Genomic DNA, 12157 nt, shown 5'->3' with positions numbered 1-12157 from the left:
CTTTGCCATCTTCAATATAAGGTATGTTATTGTGCTATGATTCCTCCATTTTTTGAAGTTTCAAATTATAATAATTAGTGTTTACATTCTTCTTGTTAAAATGTTTGAAATGAATAAAACTATTGAAATAAAAAAAAAAGACCGTACCCTTTTATGTAATGATGTTTACTTTGAATTTATATTAGTTCACACAAACACTCCATCCATGCTTTTGTACCGGCCCTCCAGTTTGCCCACACCTGGCTTAGTTTCTTTAGCTAGGCTCCTCTGACCCCCAAATGCCTTTCAAAATTATGCTTCCTCTCTGGACTCTTTATTAAGTTACGCACAGCCCCTTCTCCAGATTGCTGAACCCTTCTAGATGCTGGAACAAGAACCCCGGCAGATTTTAACATCCTGCTGACTTCACTGGATCTTCCAAACAAAATATTAACAAGGAAACAGTGACTCTAAAGGACATACTGGACCAGATGGATTTAATTGACATTCATAGAACACTTCACTCCAAAGCTGCAGAATATACACTCTTAAGTGCACATGGGTCATTCACGAAAATAGACCTCATGTTAGGATACAAAACAAGTCTCTACAAGTTCAAGAAGATTGAAATCATGTCAAGCATCTTCTTAGATCACAGTGGAATGAAATTGGAAATCAACTACAGTAAAAACACCCAAAAACATTCAAATACATGGAGGCTAAATAGCATGTTATTAAACAATGAATGGGTTACCAATGAGATCAAGAAAGAAATAAAAAAGTTTCTGGAAACAAATGCAAATGAACACACAACAACCCAAATCTCTGGGACACAGCAAAAGCAGCCCTGAGAGGGAAGTTCATAGCACTATAGACCTACCTCAAAAAACAAGAAAAATTAATAATAAATTATTTAACCCTATAACTTAAAGAACTAGAAAGAGAACAACAAGAAAAGCCCAGAGTAAGTAGAAGGAAGGAAATAATAAAGATTAGAACAAGTTAATGACATAGAGACTAAAAAAACAATTAAAAAAATCAATGAAACCAAGAGCTGGTTCTTTGAAAGGATAAACAAAATTGATAAGGCATTAGCCAAACTCATCAAGAAACAAAAAGAGAGGACCCAAATAAATAAAATCAGAACCGAAAGTGGAAAAGTACCCACTGACACCACAGAAATACAAAGGATTGTAAGAAAACACTATGAACAACTATATGCCAACAAGCTGGACAGTATGGATGAAACGGAAAAATTCCTAGAAAAATACAATATATGTTACAAGATCTGTATATTTCACCATATGCCCATGACCCCAAGTCAAAACTCTGTCACCATATATTAGAACCTTCATCTTCCCTCTCCCACTTCCCTCTGGCAACCACCACAGTGCTGTTTGTGTTCATAAATTTCAGTTTTATATTCCGCATATGAATGAAATCATATATTTCTTAGGTTTTTCTAACTAAGCATAGTGATCTCAAGGTCCATTCATGTTGCAAATGGCACTATTTTGTCCTTTCTTATGGCTGAATAGTATTCCATTGTGTATAGGTACCACATCTTTTTTTCTTGTCATCTATTGTGGGACGTATTGTTTGTTCCCATGTCTTGGCACGGTGAATAATATTGCAATAAACATATATGTATATATAGCTTTGCAAGTACATGATTTCGCGGTGTTCGGGTATGTACCCAGGGGTGGGATTGCTGGGTCATATGGTAGCTCTGTTCTTTATTTTTTGAGGAATCGCCAGACTCCTTTCCATAGTGCTTTACCAGTCTACATTCCCACCAGCAGTGAACGAGGGTTCCCTTTTCCCACAACCTCTCCAACACTTGTTATTGCTTGTCTTGTTGATAATGGCCACTCGAACAGGTGTGAGGTGGTATCTCATTGTAGTTTTGATTTGCATTTCCCTGATTGTCCATAAGGTTGAACATCTTTTCATATATCTATTGGCTGTTTGTATGTCTTCTTGGGAGAGGTGTATTTTCAGGTCCTCTGCCCACCTTTTGATTGGGTTATTTGTTTGATGTTGAGTTTTATGCGTTCTTTGTATATTTTGGAAATTAAGCCTTTGTTGGAACTACTGTTTGCAAATATCATCCCCCAATTGGTTGGCTGCCTGTTCGTTTTGTTGTTCATTTATTGTGCTGTGCAAACGCTTTTTACTTTGATATAGTCCCATTCATTTGTTTTTTGCCTTTACTTCACTTGCCTTTGGGGTCAGGTTTATAAAATGTTCTCTATGACCCATGGCCATAAGTTTGGTACTTGTTTGTTTTTTCTATGCAACTATTTTTCGGGTCTTATGTTTAGGTCTTTGATCCATTTTGAGTTAATTTTTATAACTGGAGACAAACTGTAATCCAGTTTCATTCATTTGCATGTGGCTTTCCAATTTTCCCAGCACCATTTATTGAAGAGATTATCTTTACTCCAATATGCTGTGTTTCTGGCTCCTTTGTAGAAAATTATCTGTCCATATACGTGTGGTTTTGTAGCTGGGCTCTCTATTCTGTCTCATTGATCTGTGTGTCTGTTTCTCTGCCAATACCATGCTGTGTTGATGATTGCAGCTCTGTAGAATAATTTGAAGTCAGGTAGTGTGATACCTCCAGCTTTGTTCTTTCTTCTCAGTATTGCTTTGGCCATTCGGGGTCTTTTGTGGTACAAATCTGATGATTTTTTTGTTCTATTTCTTTAAAAAATGACATTGGGATTTTGATGGGGATTGCATTAAATCTTACATTGCTTTGAGTAATATGGCCATTTTAACTATGTTGATTCTTTCAACCCATGAACACGGGATATTTTTCCATTTCTGATAATTAGTGCAAATGTATTTTTCTTAAAACATTTTCTTTTTTCAAGCTTACTATATTATAAGAATAGAGTATATGCCCTGACTAGATGGCTCAGTTTGTTGGAGTGTCATCCTGTACACAAAAGGTTGTAGGTTTGATTCCCAGCCAGAGCACATAGCTAGGTTGTGCGTTCGATCCCCAGTCAGGTAGTGTATAGGAGGCAACTAATTAATGTCTCCCTCTCACACTGATGTTTCTCTCTTTCCCTTCCTATGTCTCAAAAAATCAATAAAAACATATTGTCTGCTGTTTTTTAAAACAAAGAACATAGTATATACTGTGTTTTTTTCATTTTATTTTCTATTATATTGTCGTTTTTTAATAATCCAATCTTGAGTTGTTAAAATGTGGTTTTAAAATGAGAGGAAAAATATTTTCTGCATGGTCACTGTATTTATTGAATAATTGCTGGCTGTTCCTATGTTCTTTTCAGTTATTCATTCTTTTATTCAATAGATATTGAAGAACCATCCACATTTTTAAGGACATTAGCCTAACATGGAGGCTGACATGCTTGGAAAGTGAAATAAAAGGAGAGAGTTTGATAACCAAAGGAGAGATCTCTAATAAGGCTCTTATAAGTCAGTGAAAGAGTGTATGAGTAAGTGCCAGAATGAGTGCAGTTTGTTCAAGGAGGGAACAATAAGTAGTCAGAAAATCTTCTTGCCTCCTAATATGATTTAATATACTAACGTTAATTACGTTAGAAAATTCATTTTAGAAATAACAGTTAATGTAATTTCTTAAAGTAGAATACAGAATTCAAAGTTGGGAAAGGAAAATCCTAAAATGTAGTTAGATCTCATTCTATGCATGAAAAAAGCCCAAGACATGCTGTTTTACATCTGGCAAACATCCTAATTTCTTCTTGTTTAAAGACCATTTGATTTCCATTGCTAACTTGCATCTTTCCCATTTTATTTCATCTTCACCTGAGATATGTTTTCCATTGATTTTCAGAGAGAGTGGAAAGGAGGGGAGAGGGGGAAAGAGAGAAAGGGGGGAGAGAGAAAGAGAGATGAGAGAGAGACACATTGATCAGTTGCCACTAGCACGGGCCCCCACCAGATCGAGGGTCGAACCTGCAACCCAGGTACATACCCTTGACCAGCATAGAACACGAGACTCTTTAGTGCCCAGGCCAATGCTCCAACCACTGAGCCACGCCAGACAGGGCTTTCCCGTTGTTTTATATCCAGGTGTAGGTAGTACAGAATTGGCATTAGAACTTAGATCTCCGGATTCCAAGTCCACTGCCAATAGTACTCTATTTGGTTGCATTTTGCACACCAGAATTCTTGTTTTGTCTATACTGGTGTTTTTTTTAATAATCTTTAATTTTCCAGTCATAGTTGACATACAGTATCATATTAGTTACAGGTGTATACCCCAGAGATTAGACATTTCATAACTAAGTGATCATCCTACTAAATCTCACACCCATCTGAAACCATACATAGTTATTAACTATATTTCCTCTGCTGTACTATATGTCTCTGTGACTATTTTATAACTACCAATTCTTCACTTGAAATTAAAATAGAAATTAATAATAAAGATAGTTGGAAAACCAAAAAATATTTGGAGATTAAACAACATAACACATGTGTCAAAGAAGAAATCTCAAGAGAACTTTAAAAGTATTTTGAACTAAATTAAAGAATTAGGTTTCTTATTTACTTTTTGTTTTTAGCTACTTATCAACTCAGAAAAACTGATGGGAGTTGGGCAGCAGTCACAGGAGTTTCCTCATACTGAATTAGATTCCTTCAGTGCATTTATATATTGACAGACTGAAAACAATTTTAAAAGGTTTTTGTGTTTTTAGGGTTTTTTTGAAGAAAAAGTATCCTTTCAACACCAGGGGTTCTATTTTTAAGTTAACCCAGTGGTTTTTAATCATCCATATTATAAGTGCCCAGAGTCTTCTTGCCTGGAGCGTCCAGGTCAGGGTGCCAGGAGCCCAGGCATTCAGGCTTCCATGGGTAATGGGGGATCTCGAACGATCTGCAGTGGCAGGAGCCTGATTTTGACCCCTTATATTCTCAGGGTTGAGAAAGGGAGGAGAACAAATACATAAATCAAAACCATTCATTTTTTACTTCAGCTTTGCTAATAAATGTTTTACCCATTTTCACTAACACTTGTTTTTCATCTGCATTCGTCATTCATAAGTATCTTTGTTTTTTACCATCTTAACCATATATTGATTTGAGAGAGGGGAGGAAGAGAGAGGGAGAAACATTGATTTGTTGTTCCACTTATTTATACATTCATTGGTTGAGTCTTGTATGTGCCCTGGCGGAGATCAAACTGCACCCTTGGTGTATGGCAAGGGTGGGGAACGTCTGATCCCTATATGATCTGTGAAATTATTTGGTCTGGCCCTGCTAAGGCATTAGGGGTGAGTTAATTAAACTTGATTATTGCAGGCTAATTTTTAAGTCGATAATGGTATGTGGCCCGCAAATGGTGTTATAAATATCCAAACGGCCCTTGGCAGGAAAAAGGTTCCCCAGCCCTGGTGTATGGGAACAATGCTCTAACCAACTCAGGAACCTGGCCAGGGTCCCATGTTAACCATTTTTTAAGTGTACAGTTCAGTAGTGTTAAGTGTATTCACATTGTTGTAAAACAGATCTCCAGAACTTTCTCACCTTGTTAAACTGAAACTATCCCCATTGAACAATAACTCCTATCTTTCTCTCCATGCCCCCCAAACTAGCCCCTGGTAATCACCATTCTGCTCTCTGACTCTGTGAACTTGTCCGCTCTAGGAACCTCATCATATAGGTGGATTCCTATGGTGTTTGTCTTCTTGTGACTGGCTTATTTTATTACGAGTAATGTCCTCTATGCACTGAGCCAAACCCGCTAGGGCCCTTTCTCCTTTCTCCATTGAGTGACTTGGCACCCTTGTTGAGGATCATTTGACCATATACAAAAAAGATTTGTTTGGGGCTCTTTATTCCATTGGTGTATATGTCTGTCTATTTGCGAGCGCCACACCATTTTGATTACTGTTGCTTTGTAATATGTTTTGAAATCAGGAAGTGTGAATTCGAATAATCTTGGCAAACAAAGAAGCCTCACAAGTATCCAGGAGATGGGGTCCACAGTCTTTTGCATGCTGTTCTTGCCTCCCTCCACATACGCTTCTGGTAGAGGAAAAAAGTTACTGGCTATTCCGGGAACTTGTGCAGTGCCTGGAATTTCCTCCCACAGATACTGTCCCTGGAACCATCCAGCACCCCCTTCCCCTAGCCTTGTTGGCTCTTGTGTACACAGTCTCAGAAACCCTCTCTCTCAGGCTCGAAAGACTGATAATTGGAGTGAATTAAGTGGGGACCAAGCCCACAGACTGGAGCTGCCACTTCTGCTCCTCGTCTGAGGATGAGGAATTCTCATCCGACTCTCCCTCCGGGCTTGGGGAGCGTGTCAGGAAACAGCCCCAGATCCTTCCAGGTGCTGCAGTGATTCCCACACCTTCCTGGAGCTGACAGGAGATTTTCAGGGGACGGTTGGTGTGTGGGTGTGGGTGGGAGCTTGGGTACTCTTGGGTGGCAGGGATTTTCTGAGAAAGTTAAAGCAGTATTCATCATGGGGACTGTTTTTCGAGTTTGCCCGTCATCTCTGACACCTAGCCCCTGTGTGCTGTTCCCTGCAAGGAGGGCCCTGGTCCCTGCTTGGGAAGAGGGTGGGAGGCTAGGGGCCGGGGGAGCCCCGAGGGGCGGTCGTGGAGGAATTGCTGCCGGTGCCCTTGCCTGGGGCTCAGGCTGTGAGCAAGGGAGGCCTCCTGTGCAGCGGGGTTTCGGGTCCCCCATTCCTTGGCTCTCCTATGATGGTGCTTGTTTTCTTCGACCTCGAGCTACAGTGGCCCAGACCGTCTGCCTGGAGGGATGGCTTTCCTCCTATGGGCTTATTCCTCACTCTCCTTTATAGGAGACCTTGTGCCCAAGGGCCTCTCTGTTGTGTGGCAGGAGTTACTGACCCTGGAGAGCAGGGTTTGGGGTGATGTTGAAGTAATCCCTGTGCATGAGAGGAGGTGGGGTGGAGTCAGAATTGTTGTGCCATTTGTGGCTTTATAACCTCCTCCTGTGTACTGGATGCATAGGAGCCAAGTGAAAGGTTGTTTTCTTACAAATGTTTGAGCCTTTTGCTTTTATGCCAGGTTTCCTTTACCGATTAAAAATGTTTACTTTAAATCAGCAATTTTCAACTTTGTGCCGCAACAATTTTTAGAACATGCGATACCTGACCATTTAGTCTGGGGCACTGACCTCTTTTCCCTGAGATTGCTGAATAAATGACACAGCCAGCCAATGATAGGCATTCCATGTGAATGAGTCTAAATTGTACCTATTCCTTTTGTCAGATTGGCAGAAAAAAATACACTTTTTGGTGTGCTGGAGAATTTTAGTGATTTTTGTGTACCCATGGGATGAAAAAAGGTTGAGAATCGCTGCTTTAGATATTTGTGCTTAATTCTGGGTCTGAAAACTCAGTCTTCTAATTGGACTGCTTTACTGGGGAGGTCTTCTCAGAAAACAACCAGCTCAGCTCTCAGATTGACCCTGATTAGAGGAGAAACATCCACATAATTGGCCCAGCCATGTTTTCGTTCCAGATAATTAGACTTTCAGTTTTTGTTTAAAGTTCTCCTAATGGCAAATTAGTTTCTATGGAGAATAATAAAATAAGTAACATTTTGGTAAAGTTACACAAACACCTTTATTAATCAGTGTCTACTCAGGCATTCATAATTTTTTAGTGTTCTCCTTGGAAATGTCATACTTCCGTTTTGTCTCCTGCAGTTGACCAGATATACCATCTGGCTTCTCCAGCCTCTCCTCCAAACTACATGTACAACCCCATCAAGACGCTGAAGACCAACACGATCGGGACGTTAAACATGCTGGGTGAGTTGCCCTTGTTTTGCAGCTGTTGTTGAGAATACTGTAGACAGCCCACGTGTAGGCCTTTGTGCTGTGGAGCGTGATCCTGCTCTTGACACCCTCTCTCACCCGCCCCGTGGGCTATTTCACTGAGACTTTATTTGGCATCAGAATTGGTCGCGGGGAGATGGTCGTTGTAGTAACTAACCAGTCTGTGTTGTCCCAGTTCGGTCCCCTTGGACTACCACCTGTGCTTCTGGTGAGGACCCAGCCTCCCTCCACTGTCCCCTCTGACTCACAGTGTGGTGCCTCCCTGCTGGAAAGGGCACTGGTGGCTCTGCTCCAAGATTGGGTTGGAGAGGATGACACAGACACACGCACACAGCACACACCCCATAGACACACACAGACACCACACACAGACACATACAGCACACATACACACCACAGACACACACACATACACAACCCACAGACACACACACCACACACATAGACACACCCCCACAGACACACCCCACGTATACACATACACTGGACGCACACCACACAGACAGGGACACACACACACACACACACACACACACATGTTTCAGGAGCGCTTCTGGAGGGCGTGGGAGGACAACTGTCCTTAGGGGCTGTGGAAGCCTAGTCCTGGCTCCAGACAGAACTGCAGGGCTCACTTAGGAGAGTGAGATGAGAGGGAGCCCTTAAAGGGCTGCATGAGTGTATTTCCACACGACGTGGGTGATGCGCACATGTCCATGCTTGAGATGGGAGGCAGGGGTAAGCTGGGCACAGATGCCCAATACACTAGGGGTTTTGATTAGTTACAAACTGGAAGAAAGAAACCTCTTTTTGAAATGTCAAGTGAAAACAGGTTTAGTTATAGGACATCTGAAGCAGGTTCTATAAATAGGTTTGGGAAGCTAGCACTCAATTTGAATTTGACTGAAGCCTCAGACAAGGGTCTGAAGAGGCAGCTGGAGGCTCGTAGACGACACTGGGGAGTCGAGCTCTGTGGGAAGTGAAAGGGCGTTTGTCCTCCTCTGTGTTGTGCCCTGGCTTCTTCTTAGAGATACAGTGTGTGACAGGCTGCCCCTCCTTCCTGCCAGAGCTAGACACCACAGAGGAAAAGCCACTGAGCACAGGATGCTTAAAAGATCTCATGTAGGCAGTGCAGTCAGGGTGCCCAGGGCACTGCCCTGGCAATTGTGGAGGGCATTCAGATAAGGACTGTGCTCTGGCTCTTTGCCAGGGAACTTGGCTTCTTGGGCAAGAATGTATGGGCACAGGCAGTCGTGATTCCCAGGAGGAAGGGAAAGGTCTCAAAAAAGAGGCACCCGTGCAGGTGACTCTTGGGCTGGGGCCCGAACCCTGCGTGAGGTTGGACCTGGAGGTCTTGAAGGAATGGCAGAGGGTTTTCAGGAATGACATGGACAGAAGCTGGAGAGGGACAATCGCTAGGCCAGAAAGAGACCCAAATGGGACTTTGTATTCCGAACTGAGAGGAGCTGTTGCTAGCTGTTCTGCACTTGAGACAGAATGCCCCGAATGTCGCCCGGCCTTTTCCGGGTAGGGACCTGCTCTGTGCTTCACCGCCTCCCTGCTCCTGTGCCTGGCGTCTTCCTGATGCAGCCTCTCTGTCCAGCCTCTGCATAGGCACCGGGCCTGGCCGCAGCGCCGCCCTGTTCCCCTGGCTGCGGCCTGAGGCCCAGAGGCCCTGTGTGGAGGAGGCCAGCATGGAGGAGGCAGCCGTCTCGAGTGCACCCTGTCAGTGCCCTGGTGATGATACTGAACTGTAGTTTTGCCAGTTTTTACCATTGGGGGAAACTAGATAAGGAAGGGGTACCTGGGATCTCGGTATTCTTTCAACTTAAAAGTTTAAAGAAAAGACCTCGGATCCTTCACTGTGAAGCAACTACCGTTGCCTCTGTGTCGTGATGTGTGGTCCGCCTCTCGGGCTCTGTGGGGTGAACTGGAGTGAAGGAGATGGGGCCCGGTGTTGGGAGCCTACGAATTCCATGTCACACTACATCCTGCCCATTTCCTTCCTCAACCACAGGGGGCATATGCACAGGCTAGCTCCAAATCTTATTTTCCAGCAGCTCTGTTCTCTTGTTCTCCATGCACATCCTCATGGCCCCCAGATGCTGTGCACTCCCACCCCTGGCCTCTTCATCCTAGGCCCTTCCCTTCCTTCTGTCTGCCCAGCTTCTCCAGAAGTGGCTGCAGGCTCTGTGCTCCCCCCTCCCGCACCTCCTAGCCCTTCCTGTGCCTGTGTGCTGGGTGCTGGGTGCTAAGCCCGTCTGCACAGGGCTCTGTGGTGGAGGACGCTTGGGAAGCGCTGGGTGAAGTGAAGGGCCGTGGTGTTCCTCTGCACCTCCTGCACATCGGGACTCTGACTATGCAGCTTGCGTGACCACCATAGATAAAGCTGTTCTCGTCCATTCTGCATGTCAGGGCAAATGCAGGAAAAGTTCAGAGCAGGGGGCGGGATGTGGGGAGTTGCTTTGGGGAAGATGGTGCTGTTTAAGCCAAACCTGGAAGGAGGCGGGAGGACGGGGTGGGGGTGTCCAGACGGGGGCTGGTTCAAGTGCAGTAGAAGGTGCCAGGAGCATGTGGAGGAAGTGCCAGGCGGACCATTTGGGGGCAGTAGTGGAAGGAAGTTAAAGTGCAAAGGGCATTATCTTATGCCAAACAGGTGAAGTTACCTCATAACATAGTGGGTGATATGTTGGGGCAAAGGAATCTTTGTGAAACTCCTCAAATCATACGTTATCAAACCCACAGATCCTGCATTTGGCCCTGCTTAGTTTATTAGTATCTCACTAAGTACTGGGCTCCTCAGGGTTCACTTGTGCTTTTCTTACTGTTTTTATTGGTTTGTTGTTGGTGGTGGGGTTTTTAACTCCTTCTGTTCCAAAGTAGATGCAATAAGAGTGGATAACTGAGGATGCATGGATGTCAGATGCCATTAGTACTAAAAGATTGCTGAAACTGGCAACCAGAATGGGCATGTGTGTTTTTTCCTTGTCTCCCTGAAGTGACGGCTGCTCTTGTGTCCCTGCTCTCTGTAGGGTTGGCGAAGCGAGTCGGTGCTCGCCTGCTCCTGGCCTCCACCTCGGAGGTGTATGGAGGTAAGTGGGTGGTGCTTCTCTGGGGCAGTTCGCATCCTGTCTTAGGGGAGGAAGGAATCAAGGGTGGGTCCAGAATTCCATTTCTAAGGAGGCAGCGCTTTTTTACTCCAGTGCACAGCAGCCAAGAGGCTCCTGTGTCTGCCGTTGTCTCCGCATCACGGTCTCAGGCTCTGCCTCCCTCCCGCTGAAGCACGCCCTCCCGGCCTGGATCACGGCTCCCTGGCGAGGAGGACTGCCAGTCACGGTTCCGCAGAAGTCGTTTTGCATTCTGTTCTGAGAGCACCCAGAAATCGATTCATTGGGGATTCTTTGCCCGTCTAGCAGGTGCACGTTATTCTTCAGTGTAAACAGTGGCGTAGTGAGCGACCCCGAGAACTGGGGGTTGGCCTTGAAGACTGCTTCATGAAGGGACTTGTGCTGGTGCCTCCCTGTTGCATAACCGTTTCTGGAAGAATCTACCAGAAAACTCAAGGGTCTTTCCTGCTAGTCTGCAGCACTTCACCGCCCTCCGTGGGGAGTGGGGTGAGGGCTGACATGACAGGTTGTTTACGTGGATGAACACTTTCAGTTCACGTGGCACAGGAGCCAGGCGTGGCTGTGGTGGAACTTACCCACCTCATGTACCGTTTCGGACAGAGAAATGCGGAGTGGAAGGGCAGCATGGAAGAGGCGAGTTGTTATTAACGAGAACCAATGGGAAAGTCTGAGAAACGGAAATTCCACTACACGTAGTCATGTTCTTTGTAATCCCTATGGAAAGGGAGAGCTCCGTCCACTTCTCTGAAGTCCTCCGGGTTAAAGGGCGGGACTGCCCACAGTCCCCTCCCCTGTTCGCCCTGTTGCTTAGCAATGGGTAGGTGAGTGGCCCTGGAATTCTCCCTCCCTGTTCTGTCCATATCATGACTGCAGAGATCAGCAAGTTCCCCATGTGCACCGGGTGGTCCCCTTTCTCCTCGGAGGGGCTTCCCATGTCACATAAGGAGAGGTGTTGACAGAGTCCTCGGCCTGTGTCTGCAAATGCCTCAGACACAAAGGTGCTCGAGTTCTCTGTCCAGGAGGGCCCGTGACAGCTCTCCACATCCACCGCCTTTCTCCTCCCACCTCATTGTTATCTGAGCATTGGCAATAGCTTCTGGTCTTCAGGGTCGTAAATACCGTCAGTGCTGCACTCCTGGGCCCACCTGGTGCTCTGCTGTGATGTTTCACGACCGCATAAACGCGCTGGGGCGTGCGTGCTGGTCTGTCAGCCGGCACCCTGCGGGCAGGGGAGC

General features: G+C 45.0%; 1 protein-coding gene across 4 annotated transcripts in view; it reads left to right on the top strand.

Annotated features, from left to right (window-relative positions):
• Positions 1-12157, top strand: part of UXS1 (UDP-glucuronate decarboxylase 1) — a 112892-nt gene that overhangs the window by 80201 nt on the left and 20534 nt on the right. For all 4 annotated transcript variants that reach the window (XM_070429851.1, XM_070429850.1, XM_070429852.1 and 1 more), the window contains 2 exons: positions 7666-7770; positions 10827-10886. In XM_070429851.1, coding sequence (XP_070285952.1) covers positions 7666-7770; positions 10827-10886 — 165 coding nt within the window. The remainder of the gene's footprint in view (positions 1-7665; positions 7771-10826; positions 10887-12157) is intronic.

Source organism: Myotis yumanensis, unplaced genomic scaffold, assembly GCF_028538775.1.
Source record: "Myotis yumanensis isolate MYYU_CA2020_CCGP unplaced genomic scaffold, mMyoYum1.0.hap1 SCAF_11, whole genome shotgun sequence".
Lineage (NCBI taxonomy): Eukaryota > Metazoa > Chordata > Mammalia > Chiroptera > Vespertilionidae > Myotis > Myotis yumanensis.
Note: the sequence above shows the minus strand (reverse complement) of the source record. Positions and strands in the feature narration are given on the sequence as shown.